Source organism: Centropristis striata, chromosome 10 (assembly GCF_030273125.1).
Source record: "Centropristis striata isolate RG_2023a ecotype Rhode Island chromosome 10, C.striata_1.0, whole genome shotgun sequence".
Lineage (NCBI taxonomy): Eukaryota > Metazoa > Chordata > Actinopteri > Perciformes > Serranidae > Centropristis > Centropristis striata.
In genome coordinates this window covers 11,142,020-11,168,408 of record NC_081526.1, presented here as the reverse complement: position 1 = coordinate 11,168,408, position 26,389 = coordinate 11,142,020, and the positions used below count along the sequence as shown (strand labels likewise).

The 26,389-nt window shown below is 37.9% G+C and overlaps 1 protein-coding gene across 2 annotated transcripts in view; it reads left to right on the top strand.

Annotated features, from left to right (window-relative positions):
• Window positions 1-24,734, top strand: part of LOC131979488 (glypican-6-like) — a 111,043-nt gene extending 86,309 nt beyond the window's left edge. For both annotated transcript variants that reach the window (XM_059343486.1, XM_059343485.1), the window contains 3 exons: window positions 19,867-20,003; window positions 21,745-21,920; window positions 23,132-24,734. In XM_059343486.1, the coding sequence (XP_059199469.1) occupies window positions 19,867-20,003; window positions 21,745-21,920; window positions 23,132-23,337 (519 nt within the window). In that variant the 3' untranslated portion in view covers window positions 23,338-24,734. The remainder of the gene's footprint in view (window positions 1-19,866; window positions 20,004-21,744; window positions 21,921-23,131) is intronic.
• Window positions 24,735-26,389: the final 1,655 nt, after the last annotated feature.

Genomic DNA, 26,389 nt, shown 5'->3' with positions numbered 1-26,389 from the left:
TTGAAAGGATACTTCTTGAAAGACAATTAGATGTAGCTTTTTTTATGATTAAGACATCACCAGCAGGTTATTCATGTACACGCTCTTCCAAGATTATTAATAAATGAAACCCAAGTCATCAGTTATCAGCTCTAACATCTTTGATGGATTCAGAAAACTCTCTTCATTAAAGCCGGGTCAGTTAATTTATGCGTATGTCAAAGACATGTTGAGTTTTTACATAATTTCACCTAAAAACACCGGATTTTTTTAAAAGGACAAGATTGATTTAGGCTGGTTTCACCACTTTTAATGTTTGTCTGGATCACAACAAATGCACTGTGTGAATGAATTTCAAAAGGCGCCACCCCATATATGAAATTAAGCCTTTATGATAAACAGCAGCGTGGTATTAGCATTGCAGGTTTGTCATCATCCAAAAGACTGAATGACCCTCAATTCTTTTTTTTAATATATTTTTTGGGCATTTTATAGCTTTATTGATAGTTGACAGATATGCAGAGTGAAGGGGGGAGACGGAGGGGAAGACATGCAGGAAAGGGCTCCGAGTCATTCGAACCCAGGCCGCCCGCATGAGGGCTGAGCCTCTACAGTATGCACTCTACCAGGTGTGCCACCGGGAACACCCCAAATGACAAATCATTTTTCCTGATTGTTCTGGCACACAACAGCTATCCTCCATGTTAGCTCTGTATAAATACAAAACAGAAGCAAAATTCCTATTTTCCTGCCAATATGGCGGTGTTTGTATTGCAGTGTTAATGCATGTTACAGGAGTAGCCTGTTGTGTGCTCGAGCAAGAGAGAGAGAGAGAGGGAGTGACGGTGGAAGCTCTCAGAGCAGACAGGTGTAGGCGATCTGAGCAGAGAATAAATTAGCAGTGAAGTTGTCAAGAAGTAATAAATGGACAGTGAAGGTTTGAGTTTGCACATGAATAAATGTTGTAGCTCCAAGTAAAGTACCCGTTTCTTCTCAACTACTGGCATGTTCACACAGTTGTCACGGGATGTAGCCTCAGTCTGATCTGTTGAACAAAGTAGCGCAAACCATTGCCTGTGCACTGTGTGTTGGCAGGTTACTGAAATATGGAAATTTACATCCAGAACAACAAGATGTTTAAAAATAGCATGATTATATTCTTGATTCATCAAATTAAAGCAGCCCTGTTTACTTAAGAAATCTTAAGGATGTCATGTGACATGCTTCTTCAGTTCACTTGAAGAACAAATATTACCGGGAGCACTACAGAAAATTGTAGTTGAACATTTAATATCCAGGAATTCATGTAATATAGCACATTGACCAAACACTGTCCAGCCAGGTTTCAACGTTTCCATATTTTTTGTTTCTTTGTCTTGTTTTAAGAAGACAAAATAACTTTTTTTTTACCTTAATAAAAAGATAACTGTTTCAATTTCCATTAAACAGAATATTCATGTACTTTGACAAAATATAGACAAAACAGGAGGAAAAACGATTGAGGTTCCGTTACTATGTTTTCCGTTTTTGCTTCACAAATTAGATTTTCACCAAGATGTTTGCCTTTTTCCTCAATCCAATTTTCACCTGCCTCTCAATATTAAAATCTGATATTTTTGATCTCCTGTTCACACAAATATAACAGAAGCTTGATGACTGTGACTAATGAGCTATAATTTGTTAACAAATTACAGCTCTTCTTCATCTGTGCAGATATAATCATTTACTCCCCCTCCGTTCTCTTTTCTTCCTCTCTCTCTGCCTGTCGCACTCGGTTAAACATTTTTGGAAACTAAAGTCAACAATCATCGGTGGTTATCCAGCATGCATTCAGGCATAAACCCCAAGGTTAGTCTAAACTTCCCACAGCAAATTCCAACTGCTGCTCGAAACAGAAAAACACTTTACATAATATTATACGAAAAAGTCTTCATGGAAACCTCTAGACACTCACAGTGGTTTCCAGCCCGGGGTCACAAAATAAATATGAGGGGTCACATGAGGATTAACAAGATAAACAGAAACGCTGTGCTTATTTTTCGAGGTTTTTCTAACCTTTGCTTATTCTTGTGAAATGCCGCATAGATTTACATCTCCAGATCTCATAAAACAGAGCCAGACTTTGTTGAACTATTCACTCTTTTTGGACTACTTAGGAGCAGGAAACACTGACTTTATTGTTGTTTAGCCTCTTTTGTTTTTGTTTTTTGTAGTCCCTATATACTTTCCTGTGGCCTTGTGTCTCTTTGTGGTCATTCTGTGCCTCTTTTAACTAATTTCTTGTCTCTTTGTAGTTGTTTTGTGTCTGTGGTCATTCTGTGCCTCTTTGGAGTCATTTTGTCCCTCTTTGAAGTCATTTTTGTCTCTTTGTAGTTGTTTGTGTCTCTTTGTGGTCATTTTGTGTCTCTTTGAAGTCATTTTGAGCTTCTTTGTAGTTGTTTTGTGTCACTTTGTGGTCATTTTGTGCCTATTTGAAGTCTTTTTTTTCTCTTTGTGGTTGTTTGGTGTCACTCTGTGGCCACCGTGTCGCTCTTTGAAGTAATTTTCTTTGTAGTTGCTTTGTGTCTCTTTGTGGTTCTTTGCCCCTCTTTATAGGAGTCTCTTTGTGTTTCTTTGCAGCTGTTTTTCATCAAGTTGTAGCTGTTTTGGTGTCTTTGTAGTCTTTTTGTGTTGTTGGGTTTTTTTGTTGTTGATAATTTTAGTCTATTCCTCATTATACTTGTCTCTTAGAGTAAGATTTTGTAGGTAAAGACCAGGAGGGCCCCATGGCCCGTGCCCAGTAGGTTTGTTCAGTAGTCCATCCATGTCCTACGTTCACATCTTGAACTCAGATTGTCTGAGCAGAGAAACGTTCTCTCTTTAAGCAGCTGAATGTAAAAACAGCCTTCCAGTATCTGACTCTGCACATACATCATTCTACACAGTGAAGGTCAAACATCCAAGTGAGCTTAACACATTTTTAAATGGAGTTGAAATTTACAGAAAATAACCACATGCCTCCTCTCCCTGTGACATTAGATCAAGGACAGTTTGTTGTCTTCACGTCCGCTCTCGGTTAAATCACGCCAATGTGCACTCCAGTAGTTGGTTCAAGCCTAAAAGAGACAATCACTTCTGTCCTCTTGGCTGGCCCTCTCAGTAAGGAAAGGTGGCAGCATGGTAGATCAATGCTCAGAATTGCTGCCTTACAGCAAGAAAGTTTTGTACTTTAATCTTGGTTTTCCCCATGTTTGCTTTTTCTTTCTCTCCTGAGGTACTCCAGTTTGCGAAGCTACGCGATGCAGTTCAATGAATTGCTGTTAGGTGTGACTGTGTGATCATTTGTCTATGTTTGTTAGTATTGTGAGATACCTGTTATATGCCCAGGGTTTTTCCTTGCTTTGGCTCCAGCCTTCCATGACTCCCATTAGAGGTAATTGTGTGAAGAGTGTGAAAAAAAGGTGCAAAAAGCTAGTTTTTCAGCTGGGTGGGAGTGATCGGACTAGATTGCCCAGAACAGTCTATCGTGCTGCATACTGAATCTTTTGGTGTATTCTAGAAATTGCTGTATCACTTCTAATCTCTTTCACTTTGATGTCCAGATAAATTATTCATTTATACAGTTAGTACATGATACATTGCAAGTGTATAACATTAAGTAAAACTGAATATTCATGTACACAATCTTTTCTCTCTCTCATGCTTTGCCATGTTCAGTAGGAAACACTGAGTTAAACATCCGTGTGTGGTTTGTGAAGTCAGTTGTCAGGAAAAACAACCACTCCTTTCCCAAAATCTTGACCCTGGCATTATATTTCTGCAGTCCAGGAACATGTCAAGCCACTGAAACATTCTTGTTTTGGATACAGCTTAATGGAAGCAAAGTGGCCCTATCCACATCTCCTTCCTTTCAGTTGTTGTATCTACTGACTCTTGCCCAAGCCATGCAATTATGTAGATTCCACAGATTCTAACATAACTCATACTTTTCCACAAAAGACCACAAAAAAATAAATAGTCTAGAAGTGCATATGTGGCATCATAGTTCAGGGCATTGTTCAACCATAAATTAAACAATTCCTTGAATGAGAGATGGCACTGAAGTGTAAATATTTGACTGCTATAAATGAACAGCTGACAGATCCACATGTTCCTCTAATTGTAAATCACCCCTTAAAGGGAAAGTTCGGATTTTTTGAAGTGGGGTTGTAAGAGGTTCTTAACCACAGTCAATGTATTACCTGCAGTAGATGATGATCTGTCCATTCCTAGTTTGGAGAACCAGACGTTCCAGGCAGGAAACGAATGAATATATTGCTGCAGACCGGGACTGACACAAAAGATCATTTTACCACTTAACAAAGGCTCACCCTAAATGTTATATCTGTTTATATGTCCGCTTATTTAGATTATGTCCACCGATTGTTGTTCCTATCCACAGCCATTTTATTTGGCACTACTTTTGGTCAATTGAATTCTTATGCATTTTGACCAAAACAGCTGATCTATAGCAGTTGGCGAAGCATATAAGTAGATGACATTTGTACAGTTGAACAAGACGTTGAACACCCTGTCGGTTGGTTTACATAGGCGAAAACCTGGTTAAGTCTGACTTCTTAATGATTCATTACCAGAGAAATGTGGAAAACAAACTGAAATTAGTTACTGTTGGGTCTCATGGAAGGTCAGTAACCTTACCTTACTTTTTAAATCCATGATCATTCCCATTTTCAAGCTAACCACATGTGCGGAACACAAATAGACATGCTTCTATACTTGCAATGGTGTTTGTGATATTTTTTAAACATGGCAGCCCGTCTTACCAGTCTAACAGCTGTGTTTACTGTTGATGACGATGCTGCTCTGGGCTGATTGTTCTGGTCTGCATGTGGTATAAAGCTGTGGCATTACACCACAGGAAGACACTCTACATTTCACAAAATCAGATTCCGAAAGGCTATGGCATACTGTATGTTCCCTTTTTCATTCATTAACATTAATGTCTCAAAACAGCCGACATGCTGACACGTTATCTCCCTTTATCTACTGGCTCAGTGTCCATTTTCCACATAGTTTTAAAGGGACATTTTTACTTTTTTTAAGTGTTTTTTGTTTAGGTTTGCTGCTCATTCACAGTTAGGGTTGCAGAGCCACTTGGGTGGAGCTGATGTGGGAATAGGTTTGAATGCCAGTAATTGAGGTTGTGGGATTTCCCAGGATTTCTCACTAAAATTTGCTCCTGTTTCCCAGGGGAAAACACCGGAAGGAACCCTGGATTTTTTGCATTTAGCGCATTTTTCTATGATATTATTTTTATAGCATATTGGTCATTCTTAGGATGAGTATCAGGCTCAATCAGAGCTGTCAGGGCATTGTTATTGTCAGCAGAAAATCAGATATTGGTAAGTTTTTCACCTCAAAATAGTTTACTCTTAAACCAAATTGCTGTACCTAAGGAATATGGAAGAAAATCATAAGAAAATTTGAATAAACGTTATTACATAATATACATACATATATATTTTTGCAGTTATGTGGCTCAAATATAATTTTATTTATGGCAAAAACAACACTAAATGAATAATTTGTTCCTGGGAAGTAATCATTTTAAAATGATGGGAAAGAGTCAAAGATTCCATACTTTCACTTGTAATAGAGTATTTACATGTTGTATTGTTACTTTTACTTTGTGAATGTAAAGGATCTGACCAGACCTTCAAGTGTTAATCCTTAGAGTGATTTTATCATAATAAATAGAATATTTTAATCTTTTTCTAGCCAGACAGTGAATTCAATATCTGTAATGCACAGTTATGTAGATTAAATGGAGAAGATGTGAAGAACTGCTGACTGTTAATGGCTATATCTCTCACAAACAGCCCCATTGCAGTTTTATTTCAAAATAAAACACTCAGCGAACATGTCAGTCATCAGTTTGAACCCCAGACCCCCATATACTGATAACTCAGCCAATACCACTGATGACTTCTCCTTGAGCAAGGCACCTATCACATCCAGATGCTCCAGTGGAGCTGCTCAGTGGACACCAGATCAGTGTGTCAATGTACTGGCCAGCTGCCAGTGGTCCGCGTTTGTAATTGTGTAAGTGTGGAGCAGGACATTAATTGAAAAGAGCATTCAACCTTATTAAATCTAGATAAAGGTTGTGAAAAAGGCTAGGTTTGTGTGGGTGTGTAACCATGCAAATGATCTCTTCATGCACACTAACGGGGGTTGCACACTTTGCTTTGAAAGGACCTTTGGGATATGTACGCTATTAAAACCCAATTAAGGTGACCAGTAACCACAGCAACCACAAATCAGCACATCGTCATAGTTTTTTTTTTCTGAAAATCTTGATCATCACACAGTTATGGCATTTGATTGTGATCCTCTGATTGCATGATTGAAAAATCTCACTAGAGAAAGAAAGGTGCTGTGCATGATAAATGGGAAGCAGCCAGTACTTAGTGACAGGTGCACGGCATTACTAAATAATGCGTCTGACGAACAGGCAAAGTGACGTCTTGCATGTACGTCCCACAGTGACACATGTCAATCAGACTGTCAGAGGAGTGGGAACAGTCATACAGTACACCAAAGCTGTGTGACCTTGGTCCTGTAGTGAGATAAAGACTTCACACATGCTGTATTAAACCAAAACAAAAACAGAATACTTTTCATCTATAGTTCACTGTTGTCATTCACAAGGTAACACATGTCATGTTGCCATGACACAGGAAGTATTAGGAAGCTGTGGCCTTACTAGTGCTAACTAAACGACTCATATGCTTCTATAATATATTAGGAGTAGTTATAGGGCTGGGCGATATGGACCAAAAGTCCTATCCTGATATATTTAGGCTGAATATCGATATATGATATATATTCCGATTTATTTATAACAACGTGAGAGCAAATGTTCAGTCAAAGTCAAAGCCAAATATGACATGTCACAAGTAGTTGTTTTGAAACCATTTATTTAAGTGAACATGAATACTGAAAATAATAAATAAAATAGGCCAATATTTTTCTGAAATTAATATATTTATATGAGAAAAGAATCACGAACATTACAAAATAATGAAATATGACAAACCCTAGTACAGGCAGCATTCATATATAAAGAAAAAAAGAAGAACTATATCTATATATGCGATATGGTCTAATTTCATATCACATTTAAAAATATGTCGATATATTTTTTATATCAATATATCGCCCAGCCTTATTATAGAGGTAATAAAAGTAAACAGTATTAGAATGTCGTCATATTGATTCATTATCTGGGAAAAATCCAGACATATTCCATAGATTCACTGTACCAGAAGTGTGAAACTAAAGACAACACTTCTAAATCCATTTAGACCTTTAACCATTTCCAAAGCCGAGTCCAAGGTGGTTGAAAGGAAAAATTAAAAGGTATAAACTGTATCACAAAGCGAGTTCTGGGCCTGTATTTATCAAAGTTCTGTGAAGTACATTTAAGAGAGCTCTTTGTAGCCAGCTTAGGAGGAAAAAAGTTTGACAGCAAAAGTGAGAAATAAGAACCATTTGTCAAACAACTCAGTCCTATTTACCGCAAAGTGTAGCAGAAACTTTTCAAAGGAACTCATGTAATCACATGATTGATTACATCTGTATACCCAGAAAAGGAATGGCCAATCAAAGGACTTTGACTTAAAGTGCGTAAAGCACTACTTCACGTGTAGTGGCCTTATTATGCAGATGGCTCTATGATTTCATTTTTTTAGTTGATATGTGTGCATTTGAATGGCAATTACTATGTAAAATTCACAAGTTGCCAGGAATCATAAAAATAGGGACAAAAACAGGAAACTTTCCAAAATGGATACAAATCAAACCAAACTGTGGCAGGGTAGTGTGCTGCTGATAGAGGAGCTACATCTGCCTCCTTGTTTCTATCCTCTGTGAAATTCATTGACATGTGCTTTTCAAGTGTGAATTTAATTTAACACCCCGATTAATGTTTTTGCTGAGAATTTGTAGGTGTCATCAGTGAATTAGTAAGGCTTTCTCATAAAGCACTCAGGGGGTTTTTTTTCAAAGCTCTCTTTGGTTCAAAGGCGTCATTTCATAACATGCAGATGTTTTAGATTTAACCCGCTGAAATCTTGGGCTATTATGTCCATTAAAAAATCTTTACCATGCCATGTTGGTATCAGTTTTTTCAGCGCAGCCTCGACTAGATGTCCTGCTAATTACTTTTTAACTTTAACCCAAAAGAAACAAAGGAAAACATAAAATCTGATCTTGAAAATGATGTTTCACACACAGAAATGTAGCCTACATGTTGCAAATATGAACACAGGTTGCAAATATAACATATAAGAGGTAAAAAGAGGATAATATCTACTGCTATACTTTTATACTAAATATATTTGACATTATCTCCGGTTTTACTTGGCCGAATATCATCAAAAAAAAAAATCTGGTATGGAGTTTCAAGCCAGAACTTTAGAAGGAAGCTGATGGCAAGACTCAATGTTGCTTCATTTTTATGTCTTCACGTCATGAAGAAGTAATGTGCCGGTGCTTTCATGGACTCTAGAGGGTTAAAAGTTTTAAGAAATTTGATTGGCATCATATTGAAAGCAAATTATATAAACCTTAAATGTAATGGAAAAGTTTAACTGTGTCTGATGTTAGTTTTGTATGAAGTTAAGTTTAAACCCCACACTCTCCTCCTGCAGTATTAAGCCTCCCTGGGTGAATGCAACAGATGGGTACCCTCTGGATTGTCGACTTACATCTATGAATGGGAAAAACCAAGACAGATGCAATCATTTGCAAACAGGCTTATAAGGCTGCATACATTGGTGCTTGGTTGTTAATGAGAATGTATTTTAAATCCAGACATATGTAATACACTGTGACAGCTGTAAATGGAGTCTAAATTATGTTTTTTCATCCGCTCAACTCACTTTTATATCAGCTCTTCTTCTTTATTTCAGTTTCCTCTGTGGATCAGATCTGATCACCAAAGTGTAACTAGTCACGTTTCCATCAACTAATGTATATGCGCATTTTGAAGATTCACATGAAAAAAGCTCAATGGAAACATCAAAATTCAGTAAAAGTTTTAATAATGCGTATTAGCTTTTACGCTCGCTTGAGGTGGTTGTTGTCTTTTTCTAAAAAAAACGGGAGATGAAATCGATTTTTTTCGTAGAGAACATTTAACTCTATGCATGCTAATAAGCAACTAATTAATGTTGAATACGTGTACCTTAATATAAAGTGTTACCATTTTAAGAAACCACAAAGACGATTTATTTAAAAAGAGCAAATAGATGAAAGGGTGAAGAGGTTATTTCCCTGAACTGAAAATAATAATTTTATTATAACCAAATTGTAATTCCTGCCCCTAATCTTCAGGTAAAATCAGAGGCCAAGTCAACCAGCAGTTATATTGCAAAGACTACATTTTTTCACAAAAGAAGCTCAGTGATTTTATTAAAATCATTCAGCGCATCATCCCTTCTATCTCATCGACTAATGCTGGTGTCATAAAGGCTCTGCTACTTTTCATATCTGTCAATACGTTAATGAGGCACATTGGCCCCATTACACTCTAGGCTGCCTGCCTCTCTGGGGAACAAGGGCAGCAGGGAGAGAGCAGCCCTGCCAATGATTGCTCTGTTCTCCACAGAGCATAGCTTCCCTTTAATCATCTCCCTTTTTCAAACTTCTCCTGTAGTGGCCTTGGGCGAATCACAGGCGCAAACTCGCTGCTGTTTCATCAATATTCTGTCATTTTTTCGCAGTGTGGGATCATTGTGTAATAAATTTTGCTCACCATAATACACCATATTGCCTAACTGTGTAGATACCAAGGGACTGAGCAAATGGACTGAGGCAATATTATGTAAAATGGGCCACTGAGTATTCCTATTGTACATTGACAGCATGTAAATATTACATGAGCTACAATAACATACAGCAATTTGTCATTTAAAAGAGAAAATACCCAGTCATATGGTGTGAAATATGGATAAAAATGCAGCCGAGGCTGGTTGAGTTTGGCTCCAAAAACAACTGTATATTCACTAATTGGGTTGCCACGAATGTCCCTAAAATCGCAAGGGATAGCTGCAAGATTAAGACATCATTATTTTTTTTGGGTGCTTTTTTATGTAATGTATTTTGGGGGATTATTTGTGATCAAACCTGATCAAATTAGCCTAAAAAGACCAAAGTCGTTGGCTTGTAATTATGCGTCTCTTGTAACAACACAGTTTCTGCTATTTTTGGAACCAGCATTATCTTTTTCTTTCTTTGTGTTTTTTTTTTTCAAGGTACACAGAGATTCACCGTCACATTAAATTAACGGCATGATGAATAATTTCTCCCTACAACAGTCATGAAGACTGAAGTTGAAAATAAAGTTATGCCTCCAGGGTGTCACACAACTGAGCGATTAAATTCAGCGTTCAGCTTTCTCTCACTAAAGTATGGAATCAAAAGTAAATTTGACAACATTGCCAGACAGTATGGCAGCAAATCCAATATAACATACTCGTGCAATTACATCAACACACTGTACAGTATTGTCCAAGGCAGCAATTTTCAAATCTAAAGGTATGTGTAAAGCTGATAAATATTCATTTATTTCGTTACAGTATCTGTAGCTTCTCCTCAGGTTCTGTCAGACATACGGTTAAGATAGATTTGCCCTACCCAGGCTTCACAATCAAAACAAATGCAAAATAATGGCCAGTTTTGAATTGCAAAAGAAATCCCCTTTATGTCAACCATCCACTCCCTGGAAGCAGCATAATAAGGAACTCACAGGGCTGTCACTGACAGCGCTGTCACCAGAAGATATAAGGAAGATATACGCAGTGCCGAGGCTGAGGCTTTGTCGAGATGTCCGTGTTAAATCATGTCGTAGTATTCCGCCGTGGCAGATTTATGCCGGGACATAATCAGTTGTAATCAAGGGAAACAAGGAGGGCGGCTACAGCTGAGAGTTGAAAAAAGGGCAATGGCCCACAGAATGATGCTAAAAATGGCTTTATCATGAACACATGAAGTGTAGCCCGGCAGTGGAGGACAGAACCCACCACTGCGCTGTCATATCAAACCGCTTTTTAGTTGTGCGAGTGGTTGTGCTGTTTTTCTAACCATGATTTGCTTTGGTGTACCATTCCCATCTGTGTGAGTGGTGCAAGATAAACAGCTGTGTGATGTCTTTCTAGTCTCATCTATTGTGGAGTCACAGAGGGGAAACATATTTGCTTTTGCCCTCTGCTGATGGATATTGATTGGATGAAAACAGCCCACATCTATATGCACTCTGATAGTTACCTGCTCCGAGCAACACTGCCAGTCACCTTTTGAGGTGAGCGTTTCCAGACAAGGACAAAACAAGACCTGACAACCGCGACTCAAAACATTATCACAGAGGTCATTTGCTCGGTATGCTTTAGGCTAGCCAATATTATTTCTACTCTACCGATTTTTTAATGTGCTAAAAGTGCTTTGGAGTCCAGATGGCAGGCCTTGGTTGAGAGAATCAGCTGTTTATGGGTAGACCTGAACCAATCAGGAGGACTTTATGACGTGTTAGACACCGGATTAAATAGCCGTGTCCAGGGACATGCACCCACAGGGCGTCAGCACCCTGATACTTGACACTGTGGCAGTTGATCTGTTGGCGACATGACCACATAGTGCACCCAGACTGAGAGAGAGGAGAGTCTATTAGTTTTTTAAGATTGGCTCAGTCAACAATATGAACTTGATTGAGAATGTGATGAAGAGGCAGAGTTATTCTTACTGCGGCCTTCCTCCTTGTGAGAAACTATTCGGCCCGTCCTCAAAGTGGTCACTGGTCAGGGAGAGACTCATGGCACGGCCAAGGTCTTGGTATGAGCAGAACCGACTCCCTGACCTCTGTAATTGAGATGCAGGAAGAATACTGCATTCGTATCAAATGAAAAACTATTTTAACGCAGACAGGAGGAGCAGTTGCCAGGGAAAATAAGTTGATCGAGGAGTTGTCTGCCCCTTGTGGTTTAGTGGTGAGACCTGCTGCCGAGTCTATGATTAGATTGAACATGCACTAATTTAGCTCAGACTTGCAGCAGAGGGATATGCTCTGTGTCAAGCAGCGGCGACATCCCCAGATAGTTGCTTGAAAAAGGCCTAATTGTTAATTTAACAAGACAGATGTGTTATAACAGAATCACTGTTATAATCTGGGGTTTTGTGTGTGTGTGTGTGTGTGTGTGTGTGTGTGTGTGTGTGTGTGTGTGTGTGTGTGTGTGTGTGTGTGTGTGTGTGTGTGTGAGCGAGGAACAGATTTACCAGCTGACAGAACAGCCAGCTGAACACTGTAGATCAGCTCTGGCAGCGCTGTGAGCATGATGTGTTTTGAGACAAAAAGTTAGAGAGATAGTCTGACCACATATTTCTTTTCTTTTTTTTTCCTATTGAAAGGCAGATAGCACGTCCGGGCATCATCCCACGGCCAGATAAGAGCTTAGGCTGCTGACATTGTGCTGTTGCCAGGAGTGTGACTGCAGCTTCAAAGCCAGTGACACGTCAGCTTTTGATCTGAGAATAGGCAAGGGCATCTGAAAAACCGCTGGTCAAAGTACGGGTTCGCTCACATGTCTGTGCTGAGCTGAAAGGTGGCACACAGCTGCCACCCAGTTAACAGAAAAGCCTGTGACCTGCTTGTGTGCACACAAAAACAAGACTGGGGATAAATATTGCAAGAAATACTTGGAGTATCTGCAAACACGGACGTTAAGCCTGCAAACGGCATTATCTCATTGACTGTGAAATAATTATTCTCTGTCAACATTTCCTTATGTTTGTCCATTCAGGCTAGCCAATTGCTTTTTACAGTGGGTAAACATTGTACAGTATGTTTGAGCTGATTTTATTTGTGGTGGCGGAAAAAGCAAATGTGAGGCTATGTTTGCATCATGTCACTCTCAGCTCTGAGCTGTAATACATTGATGGCTACTTCCAACCTTCTTTACTGCCGCATTAATCTATATTGAGTTCTATCTGTTTGTTGAACTTACTGTTTTCCCGTTTCTAAGGAGACAGGGCAAAAAGAGCATGAGATGACAATTATAGTTGATTTGATTTATTTATATCAAAATATCATATATAATGGCAAAAAATAATAGTGCCTACGATCATGCTCTACAGCTCATTTCCATTTTCTTACCCGAAGAGAAAAGATGGAAGAAGACATATGCTATACAGTCCAGAGCAGACTCTGTTATATCACAGTAGAAAGAAAGACCAGGGGCTTTTTTTTTCACAAAGCATTTTAGAATAGGAGACTGGTCTATATCCACGGGTCAGCTAGCCATGAAACCTTCACTTGCACTTAGGAATGTGGTAACAGAGAGAAAGACCAAAGAGAGTCATAGCGAGGGGGCCGAGAGAGAGAAAAAGGCGCATGAAGTAATATATGGTTTGTGACAGGAAGCAGAGAGACGGAGGAGAAAAAATATGGCTGAGGCGGAAAACTACACCTTGCTGCGGCTTTTCATCATCAAGGCTTAAATTGATGCTTAATCATGAACCTGTCCTGGTTTTAAGCTAAACATAAGTACTTTTTAAAGGTTAAAGTTGGGTGAGATTTTGAATTTTTGGCAGTGTTATCAAATCCTATAAAAAGACATAAAGCAACAAAGAATTAATCCTTCATCATCTCTGTAGCCTCATATAACACTGAATTCCCCTGTGTCATACAGCTGCATTGTTGTCCAGAAACTATTAAAAACACATCAATTGGCTGCACTGTTGCACTGGGTGACACGTTCCATCATTAAAATAAAAATCACCCACTGTGCTTTGTTTGAGTCAGTCCCTCATATACAGTCCTGCTGCTGGAAATACTCACCTGTGCACCAAATGTGTATGAATTAACTACTGAAAATGTGTCCCCACAGAAACAGAAAAACTTTTTACTCCTGTTTGAGACTTGCTAAATATTAAATTCAACCAGGCTACACAGTGGTGTACACTGCAAATTATTTGTTTCTTAGCAAGATAAAAAAAAACCCAACAACATAGATTTAGAAGTGTCAGATAACTTATCGTGTTTTAAGAGTAAACTTCTTATTTTAAGCGTTTAACATGCTTATTTCTAGATATTAATTTGAGAAATCTTGTCAAGTGAAATTATCTGTCCATGCAGCAAGATAATCTTCTTGATTTGTTATGATCTTGTTTTTAGACACCCCTTTTTTGCAGTGTCGTGGTTAGCACTCCCGCCCACCGCAAAAGGGTCGCCGGTTCGACTCTGGCCCGCGGCTCTTCTGTGTGGAGTTTGCATGTTCTCCCCGTGTCAGCGTGGGTTCTCTCTGGGTGCTCCGGCTTCCTCCAACAGCCCAAAAACATGCACTTAGGTTTAATTGGTGACTCTAAATTGCCCGTAGGTGTCAATGAGAGCGTGATTGTCTGTCTCTATGTGTCAGCCCTGTGATAGTCTGAAGACCTGTCCAGGATGTACCCAGCCTCTCGCCCAATGTCAGCTGGGATCAGCTCCAGACCCAAGTGCGGATAATCAGTTAAGGATAATGAATGAATACAACCATACACTTTCTGAATTTAGGTTTCTCTCTTTCACTGAACAATAGCTCAATTGCCTTTTTAATTAATTGGTAACACACCTCACACACATTTCAACTTGACAGAAAAACTAAAAATCCTCAAACCTGCCTTGATTAAAAAGGTCTTTCCACTGTTCCAACAATCACCAACTCTGATTTGGTCAAAATAAGTTGACAGATGTGAAGATATGCTGGCTCTGGATGCTTTTTGCAGCTGGATTAACTCACCAAACTAGAGTCTGACACTAAGTAGTCTCACATGGTCTGACCTAACTCACCATAGACTATGATCTCCACACTTAATACACAAAAAAGTACAAAAAAAAAAGATAAAAATCACCCAAAATAAAACTTCTTTCAATGATTTATTTGTCCAATCCTCCACTCTGAGTCTCACAGATGGGGTCGGGAAATCAACCACCATTAAAGGATTGTCTATGTCAGTATTAAATCAGTATTCGTTTGGAACTTGTGATGGGATTTGTTGATTAAAAAATGTTAACTAATGCCAAGTGTGGGACAAATATCTAAATCTTCGAGCTGAGCCACTAAAACCTTCTGAATCTGCAAAAACTGAAACATCATTTGCAATGTTTTTAATCCCTTAATGTGAAGAAGTATTACTGTAAATCAAAGACAACTGGATTGCCTGTTTTTAATGAATGTAAATTAAATTCAGCTTTTAATACTAAGATAGGAAATCCACTTACCTTTGACTTTGTAAATATCCTACTACTACTACTTTACCCAGGTGCCTGAGCACCTTCATAATCCTTAATGTGAGGCAGAATGTTTTATATTTAGTTTATGAAGACATCTCTAGACGTGCATTTCAACAAAATTGCAGGGAACATTATATATGTCATGCCTTTAAGAAATGTAGAATATAGATGAAGGGCTGCATAAAGCAGAAGGAGAGCAGGGCCATGTTCAGCCCTGCAGGGTGAGACTTCCTCACAAAGACCTTGGCAAAGCAGGAAATATTCAATATTTCTATTCTTTACACTCTTGTTGTGTAAAGCAGAAACTGGCGATACATAAACGGGGAACAGTTCACAAAAATATAATACTTTTACTTTGTAATTACAAAGTTTTGCGAAGAAAAAAGATGAAAATAAGGAAATCAGGTTAAATAAAAGAAGTGTGATAAGATAAACCGCGTGTGCAATATTTACTCCCCCTTGTGGTCGTGAGAAGAATTGCACAAACACTATTGACAGGCTTATGACGTATGCCTGCAGGTGAGCTCGTTGCATCTTCCCCGCCCTCAGGAGCGTCTTTTCAAGTCTTTCCATGCAAATACTTTCAAACAGGCACATTTTAAACACTGCACTAGCATTTTGTAAATACTAACTTGTCCAAGAACAACAATAAGCTCTAGTGTACCAGCACAGGAAGTCAGCACGGACACCACGGCGTGACAGCTTTCCCTGGCAGTGATAATCAGCATTGTGTGAACTCATTACTCATTTATGTGTAAAAGTCCTGTACTCCAGCTTTAATCAATGATCTAATTGCTCTACATCCACTGTGAAAACTCTTTTTATCTCAACATGTTCCTTTACCGTCAGTCCACTTTTTAGGATTCATAAGTGTTTTTCTGGCACGTTGAGGACCACAAGTTTAGTGACATCTAATTCTAATATATTTGAGAGAAGAAAGACATCTCTACTGCAGATATCATCATCACTTGGCAACCCACACCAAAACAATCCAGATTGATAAATAGCACTACGTGCAAGAGGGGAAAAAATATGTTTTTAATTTTTATGTGAGCTGTTCCTTTAAGATGCATATGTTGACAGTGTTTTAATATGTAATTAACCACATTTACATGCCCATTAGCTTCTTAAAAAGAGAAATTGTAATACAAATGATCATGCTTGCTTCCCACCGACTGCCTTGTCAGTATGTATTACAGAAGCACAAGTGTCACACACTAATAGCACCTTTAATGTTATCAGGGATTGAAATAGGTATCACACGTCATTGTCGTTGTCATGTGTTATTATGTCACACTTTTGTCTATGATCTTCATCGTGATTTTTTAACGAGAATCCTAACACTGTGTGTAATAGACAGGCTAATTATAATGAGTGTGTGTGCAGCAGACACAGGCCTTTTCTCCTTTCTCACATGCTATCACCTCCCTGCCGTGATAGCACAAATCTGTTCCCTGTTTAAGCTGTTTATTGTTATATTTCACCTGCTTTCATGGCAAGTACAGCCTATGGAGACTGATGTGAGCGTTACTTTTGACATAAACAAAAAACAAAATAAAAAACATAATTGGTTCCAATTTTAAATGTATTTCCCTGTCTGTATTTTCCTCCCAGTTGCTTCCATCTGCTTCCCATTTCTCAAAGACATAGTGCCATCTAGTGTGCATTGCAGCTGGTTGCATGCCTGTGCTTCTTGTTGCAGTTGTATTATTTATTCATGGGCAATGCGCAATGAAGTGAGAGGCAGACTTTTCCCTCAGGCATATTTATTATTGTGCGAAAAGGCTCAACCTTTCCTCTTTATTTTTAACTTTTCTCTTTTTAAGCATCAGATATTTGAGGTATTTCAGGTTCATCGAGCACTTTAATTTGGTTCCCGGTGGATTTCTTTAAGTTTTTCTCTCTCAGTGGGGAGTTTATATAACTGCTGTGTGTTTGTTGTGGTTTTTTGAAAGAGGAAACACTGAATGTTCAGTCACTTTGTATAAATATATACAGCAGCTTTGTGTGTCAGCACTGTGCATTTTAGATTAATAGGAAGTGTAATAGTAACTTAGACATTGTGAGTCATCCAAACCCTTTAAAAAAGTTAACTATATATATTTTTAGTCATGTTAATTATGGCACTCTCTTTATAAGTGCTAGGTGCTAATTAAATATTTGCATTACCTAAAGGTGGGTTGTCATTCCCACTTTAATTTACACGTTTCACAGCCCTGGTTTTGCCAGTAGATCCGGAGAAAAACTGTGAATCTCTCACTTGTTAAACTAAACTTAATGTGTGAGGTTTAGTCAAACATTGCCAGTCAATCTCTTGCATTGAGTGCAGCCTTGACCCTCTGGGCAGTATCAGAGCTGCTGAAGTGCTTTGGCATCAGTGTGACAGGATTAACACATCAAAAGCAGAGTCGGGGCCTACAGCAGCGTCACACAGTCAGTACAGCACCTTTCATGTTCTGCTCAGGTTCACTACAATTTCACGTAAGCCAACAGCAAGTCAGACGGAAAAAGATAATGGGGCCAACCTGCTGCTATCAGGCTTTCCCTCAGCTTCAGTGAAATATGTCAAATTCTGTGTTTGATGAAAGATTGGAGTTCAACAGGCTCAAGTCAGGAAACGATATCTGACTGTGTCACATGGCTGGGATGCAAAGGAGCATTTAAGTCTGACATTCAAGCTGAAATTATTGCTGCGAGCCTGCCTGGTCTTAACTTTTCATGATGCAAACATTCGATAGTCAACGTGAAGGGAAAATTAAACCAAAATCATTTTTGGGGAGTCAGAGAGTTAAGATGTCTCAGGGTTAAATCCCGAGATTTCTAATCCCTTTGATAAGATGTGGTAATAAGTGACGGTGGGGCAGTTTTATAATGAGTTTACAAATGAGATGTATCATGAGAGTTTTTAAGGCTCAGTTAGGACACACAGCAGTCGACACAAACGCTCAATTTATACCGACCATCTGTCATATGTACCACAAACTTCAAGGGAATCTTTCAGTGTCTGTATTTTCTCTACAAGGATAAATGCTAATTAGGATTATTGTTGTAGTGCTTTGAGGGTTACAGCAGAAATAAGTGAATGGAGGTGTGTGGGAGGGTTGTCATCAACTGTTACAGGAAAAAAAATGCAATGGTCACACTGTGCTATGCTTTTTACTTATTTTCTTACTCGGCAGGAATAATGTCTTATTAAATGAAAACCTCACCTCCAGAAATTATCATTTGTCAGTTATGCACCCCATGTTACCTTGAATTTGTGAAGAAAACTTTTTTTATTTTTTTCCACGTCTCCACAGTGAACAAATACTGCAACAATTGAGAGAACAAGAGAATTCTTGCAGTAAAATCCAAGTCACATTTATCCAGTCATATGCTCACTACTTCCCAAACACATACATTTTTGCTAAAACCTTATTATTTAAACCACTGAATGCTTTTTTATACTTGTGCAAGACACTGCAAGTGATTTTTTTTTGTGAAAATGCACTGAGCGTACATCTTTTCAAATAAGACTTGGATTCTGCTGTTTGTAAAGGGGTATTTTGATAGTTTTGCCACCTCCAATTTACTTCAATTTGTCAAGAATTTTCCTAATTTTTGGATTCTTTGTTCACTGTGGATGCATGAGAGAAAAAAACACACATCTTCTTCACAAATTCAAGGTATCACGAGGGGAGTTATTGATATAGAAATTATCATATTTGGGGATGAAATATTCCTTTAAACAATTTGTGTACAGGTGTCTAATTATTAACAATTCTTTTTTTCTTGATAATTCCTGTGTTATGTACTGTGTATAGGGTCTCACGATAATCACAATTCTATTAGACTTTTGATTTAAAGGTAATGATTCAAATGAATTTTTGACTAAAAATGTGTTTTTCAGCACTGCAGACTATACCATTGTTAGACTATTGTGTCTTGATTTGTAAAGTGTTATGCCCTGCCAACTGTCATTTACATTTTCAAATTCTCCTTTAAAAATGATAAATGTATGCAGTGTGATTTACCTTTCCTGCTTTTGGATTTTGACGATTGAAATGTAAAGCTCATTTTGCTTGGTTTTCCATTCACAATTGCACTGGTGACACCTCTAACTGTATGTTTATATATACACTCATGGAAAAATGATTAGACCACACTTGTTTTCTCCTTGCTTTCTTGTTCTTTTAATGCCTGGTACATTTAAAGTTACATTTGTTTGGACAAATATAATGATAACAACAAAAATAGCTCATACGAGTTTAATTTAAGAGCTGATATCTAGCCATTTACCATGGTTTTCTTGATAATGATTTTGTTTATTATCAAGAAAATCATGGAAAATGGCTAAATATCAGCTGTTAAACTAAACTCTTATGAGCTATTTTGTTGTTGTTATATTTGTTCAAACAAATGTACCTTTAGTTGTACCAGGCATTCAAATTAACAAGAAAATAAAGAAAACACGGGTGGTCTTATCATTTTTTCCATGACTGTATATGCATCATTTCCAGCTGTAACTCCGAGGCTGCAGCTGTTATATTGGAGTACAGCTTTCGTCCCGCTCCCATGTAACGAGCCCTTTCTTTGCTTAGGTGGTTGACATAAAAGAGAAACTGAAGCTGTCAAAAAAATTTTGGTCCAACCTGCCTGAGGCGACGTGCGTGGAGGACAGAGTGACCGCTGGAAATGCCAGCGATGAGGATTGCTGGAATGGACACACCAAGGGCAGGTAAGTGCACCGGCGCCCGAGGGCTAATGCAGGCTGATACAAAAGGTTACTTAGAAGTCCAAAGTCTGTTCAGACTCATGTTAATCAGTCTAATCCTAGAATTAAGGCCCAGATTATTTACTTTCCCTGATTTAAACTCAGCTGCGCAAGAGTTTGGCATACTTGTGTTCTCTTAAATACTCAAGAGTTGATCATTCTGCTTTATAAATGTTGCTATTAGGTTAAGTATGGTATTGTCATTTTGTTATTGCACAATGTTTTTCAGTTTTATGTTATGCTATCGTGTTTTCATTCTTCTTTAAAATGTGCAACCAGCATGGTACAGCCCTCATAATCTGATTTCATTTTCAAGGAAAATATTTGCACGAGCTCCCCCCAATGCCCCCAGTCATGGCCGAGGTCACAGTTAATTGATTTGCGCTACTTTGATTCATAACATCGACTGTATGATCAAAAGATGTTCAGCATTCACATTTGAAATGCTTTGCATAACCCGAAAAGCTTATCATTTAAACCTGTGTATTGATATTTCATGCAGAAGATGCTGCTATTTTCTGTGACCAAAGAGAAAAGAATATCACCAGTGGACATCAAATGTTACGTCCTCTGGCTCTCTGAGATTTGCAGGCGTGTGTTTTATCCAGAGTGACCTGGGCTCATGGGAAACAAATGCTGTTGTGTGAGACTCTTTGTGGATTGGCCTCACATGATACGCTGCTGCTTATTTATCAGACAAGAATGGAGGCAGCTGACATGTTTTCCCTGGAGAAATATTTCACAAGTATGTCAGAAAATTACCCCATATGCTTCGGTCAATTTTTGCCAACAGTGTTATAACCTGAAAAAGCTTTTCTCAAGGGCTGTTATAAGAATTAGACCCATATCTTAAAATTACAAAACAGTTGTGTATTGTGCCTTTTTCTGTTGATTATGAGAATTATTTGCACATGAGAGAGCTCAGACTCTATAATAAGTTTGGCACATGTAAGATCTGTTATTTTTTTTATTGACTTTTGTTTAAATTGTTATTAATTAGTTAAGTTAATTTGTTATTATTTCAACTGTTTTTTGCTCTTTTTTTAACAATTCAGGATCATATACACAGTCGCCCATAAAGTTGGAATAATTTTGTTTTCAGACACAATCTTCTGTTAATTGTGGTTTAATTTTCATTGTGATATGTTTGGAAGAGATTGATTAATAAACTTTTGAGGAGATATCCGTCAGGAATAAATTACATTGTCACAATCATTTAATTGAAATAGGTTATAAAAAAAAAAGATTTATTCCAATTTTATGAGCGACTCTGTATTTAAACATTCAAGCATACACACATTAAACATTCACCTTCAACAGAGGAAAGGGTTTAGGTAAAGAGAGATTTAAAAGAAACAGGAGAAAATAAGGGGGAATAATAACAATAAAATATGACAGGAAAAGGTATAAATAAAACAGGGTACAGAAGGGAGCAGACAAATAGTATTAAACAAAAAGACAAAGTCTTTAAAGTCAAAGTCAATAATTATCTAGGATCAGGCATAAAAACTGCATCAGAATTTTGTTCAAATGTGCATTTGTCAGTGTATAACTGAATGACAATAAAGTCTGTCTAAGTCTAAGTAAGAAGGTGGGCATGTTCCTTCAGTTCAGTCCTGTATAACATGGAGATAACATGGGGTCCCTGGGCAAGTCAATACCAAAAATTAGACATTAAATGTATTGTATATATTGTACTTTAAAGGTACTTCCCTGAAGTTCAGAAGGACGGACTGACCAACCAGGTGAATAACCCTGAGGTTGGTGTGGACATCACCCGCCCAGACACCTTCATCCGCCAGCAGATCATGGCTCTGAGGGTGATGACCAACAAGTTGAAAAACGCCTACAACGGCAATGATATCTACTTTCAAGACTCAAGTAAGCAATTTGCCTCCTCTCCCTTCACATGCACCAGACCACATGCTCCTTTCTGTCTTAAGGCAGGTAATGTATTTTTAGTCCTGGTTGGTCAAGTTCGTGCTTCAAATTGTCACTCATCTTGAGAAGCTGTCCACTTTGAAATACTGCATAACCTTGATGTGAGGTAATCACCGTCGGTAAACAAGAGGCACTGAAGGAGCAAATAACTAACACAGGCAGTGTGTAAAAAAACAAAACGCCAACAGGTCCAGTAATCATCAAGGTGTGTGAAAAGGAAATGAAGACAGTTTGGAGGCAGTGTATTGGTTGTGCAGTATTAGTCATTTAAATCCACTTTAAAGCCTGTTTATCACATATTTAGATTTGTTCAACATTAATATTGGAATTTACTGAGAGCACAGAGACAAACAGATACAAAATGGTATTGTATACGGCATTTTATTGTTTTTTCACTACTTTGGGGCAGTGGAAACAAGCTGTGAACAAAGCACCAACATGCTGTATTATCACCTTTGAAGCAGATATGGTGAACTTGTAAACAAACAAATCTAACAAATAGAAAATTTGGAATTTGTGTCCACTTTATGAAATCTAATATTCATTAGTTTTAGCTCTGTTTTGGGTCTCCACCACAGTCAATATACATGGGGCTGCAAAAGTAGGTATACAGTAGGGATTATTCCAGTATTACCTGTATTATAATAGTGGTGCTAGGATGTGTGAATGCAAACAGTTTGAACATTTGAGGGACTAATATGTTTATTATTGATATGTTTGTGTAATCTATAAAATATGTTTTATGCACTGGCTTTCTTTTTCATTACTGTATACCTACTTCTGCAGCCCTCTGCATAAAGATGGACGATATGTCACCACTTCCTCTCAGTGTACAAAAATGAAGCCAAAATATCACAAATGCATGGCTGTGACATCATTTGAAACCAGTAGTGATCAGACGTAGAGTTATGGTATCGAGATCCCGCCCTTCACATTTTAAAAATTACCCTATAATCGGCCCTGTGGGCTTCTAGGCAAATATTTTACTATTAATATAAAAAATAATAATATTGCAGCTTGAACTTGACATAAAATAGATGCATTTTTCATTTAGCAACATTTTAGGATTGTAAAATCTGGATACATTATTGATAAATGTGACATTTCAGTGGTGTGCTCAGTCTGGCTTGTGTTTTGTTGTGGTGTTGCAGGCGATGAAGGGAGCGGCTCAGGCAGTGGCAGCGGCTGCACAGAGGTCTGCCCCACAGACATGGACGGCATTGCCTCCGAAGCCCCGATGGTGGAAGCCGACCGGAGCGGGCCTGTGGATGACTCTGCCCCGCTCCGTGCACCCTCTGTAGCCCTGCCAACCATTCTGGCCCTCTCAGCCTTGGCACTCCACCGACAATGGAGATAATGCTGGAGGAACCGGCTAAACATGGACAGCAGGGTTTTCTTTTTTTTCTTTTTTTGCAGTTTTTGTATTCAGGCAGATTGGAGCTACAGTCAAGCAGACAGTATTCAGGCTGCCAGCCTGGAGGCTAGAGGAGTCTGCTCTGAAAAAGAGAGCAGTCATGCATCATGATTTCCCACTTTCCCAAAGATCGTGCAGTGCCATCCTTAGACTTGACATTTTATGGCATCACTTCACCATCTAACACTGATGCCGACCCAACAAACTCTGCTTCAGAGATTTCTTGCACATATGGCAGGTATTAATGTAGGTCTCCATGTGGAAAAATATAACACGCACTTTGATTGTTTTGATTTTTTTAATGCAAAAATTGTTTGTGTGTTGAAAAATGTTGAGAATGTTTGATGCACCTAAAAGAGGCACAATAGGTTTAATATATGTATAACATTTTATTTTGAGAAAAAAAAGGGTTTTGACAAAAATTCAGGAACATGTGGTTTCCACCTCAAAAAATTTTGATTGAATCCTTGTTCCATTGCCATTAAATCATGTGCCAATTATTGATTTATGATGAGAAGCGGTTGGATATTCATAAAAAGTCATCATGAATTCACATTTGTTTTTAGATCAGATGTAGCCACTCGATGATGTCGTTTCTTGTTATGTTTCACAGTAATTTCAACCGTGACATTTGGCAAGATTGTGGGTTTATTGTAATCATGGGTTGGTCATGGATCTGCTCTGTTCAACAGTCGTTTTGTGCTAAAACACTTTGTTAAAAGGGATAAGATTGACATTTTTATATACTCATTTGCCTTGCAACAAATGTATTATCTGCAGAATATTCTCATATCATGCTGGTTTCTTAAGCTTGGCTTCAGGAGGAGACAGCCTGGACAGAATTAATATGGAGCAATTACTGACACAGAGAAGGTGACATCAATATAAAGTAATGTCATCATAGTGATGCTGGTTCTGTAGTGTTGTGGGGTCCTGGTGTGTAAGGCATTTAATAACATCAGTGAGGGCTAAATAAATTCTAATACAAACTAATATAAGAAGATTTTTTTTTTTTTAAATCAGTAGGGGTTCATGCTCATCAGTCATCTAACTACTTATAACTTTATTTTACCTGTACACAAAGCCACATAAGGATATACAAAAATGAATCATTTTTAAAATATTTAAAACAATATGTATTTTTCTCCAAACTGTAGCACTATTTATCAATCTAAATAGTTTTGATATGAGTTGTTCTGCCATGGAGATATCTGCTTTATCTCAAATATAATGGAACTATGTGTCTCTTTACTTATCATAAAACATTTTAAGGAAACTCAACAGCAAAGTTTCTTTGCAGAAACCATGACCCGGTTGCTCAAGACTTTGTTGTGGGCAGTTTCATGTAGGGACTATTTTCTTTCTTCTATAGTTCCAACATGAAAATGCTCACAAGGTCTTTGAATAATCTTGAAACGGTCAAGATTTCTGAAAGAGACATTGGCATAGGACATATGGACCTTCACTCAAAGCAACAAAAGCCATGCAGTTCCATTCCATATATTATATAATTTTGATTTTGTGTTGAACTGTCCTTTTTAAAGCGTCCTTATGCATAATCTGTTGACATTATAAAACCTTCCAAAGGCACAGTAATGTAAAATCACCCCTTTCCTCTATTCAGTGTATATGAACCTTGCTATAAGAAAGGCACGCCAATTCAATACAGAATCACTATCACAGATGGAAGATTCATATAATATAATATAGAAAATATATTATATCAAATATAATTTAAGTTAATTTTCAGAATAATTAATTTACTGTAATTGGAGCCGTGTTTTCTTCTGCATCCTCAAAATATTCTACAATACTTCTTCAAAGTATTTCCACAAATATTACACTTTTTTTTCTTTAATCCAGGAATTCTGGATTTGCATGAACAGTAACCAAAAAAGGTGCCACCTTTGCATATGTGATTGAATAGCCAAAGCTTATCCTGCAACTGCTTGGATAAAATAGCCATTAAAAATGTGCATTGTCGTGTTAAAAAAGCTACAAAACTGAAATACTGTCAGACAGTAGTGAAAAGTTAAGTGTTGCTATTTCTGCAAATGTATTACTACAGGAATTATTAAGAGAAGAAGTAGAAAACAGCACACAGTGGTTACTGGAAATGCAAAGAAAGGGTCCCTAAATTTATCTGTAAAGCCTGAATGGTTATGTCTGCAGCACAGACAGGCTGGAAGCCGACCACAGTCACCTGTGAAATGAGAATCTGTGGAGACCGGACAGGCCTGAATGCTTCAGTGAAGCTCCTCAGTAGAGCGTACTTACAGAGAATGTGAGAGGCCTGGCACTGCTGAGGGGGGCGGACAAAACCAGCCTGTATTTACGTCCACTGTTCTCTGAGAGCCCGTCAGCTCCATAACCAGCAGGCCAGCTAAGCTTACATATCCAAGGAATTAACCAGTCTTATTCCCATTGCAGTATATCAGTGAATATTTGGTGAGCTTTTCTTTATTGCATTTAAGTCAGCATTTGCATCCACATTGCAAGAACGGAAAATATAGAGGGAAATATGTCAAATGTGTCATTTAAAAAGGATTCTTTATTATGAATATTGATCTTACAGGATGCCCTTTTTATGTTTTGTATCATTGAACTTTTAATGGTAATATTTTTGCAATAAAATATTAAAAATGGATGTCTGGTCAGACACATTATCTGAAAAATATAATTAGCAGGAAATGCTATAAGTCAACATTTTTTACAATCAGTGCATTTCAGTGTGAAGTCAAATCCTCATGAGGTGAAGTTTGCTCAGAGTTTGATGTAATTTCAAACTAAGAGGGATGAAGAACTAGTTGAGAAATATGCCTTATTGTTTTCCAGTGCAATTAAGATGATTGCATTTGTGTTTTGTTACTGTTCTTGAGAATAAATATTTATTAAAAACATTCCAATAGATTTGTATTTGTGGTGGCTGTTGCAAAAAAAAAAAAAAAAGTACATAAAAATGGAAATGGGGTCATGATTTAAGCTCACTAAAACG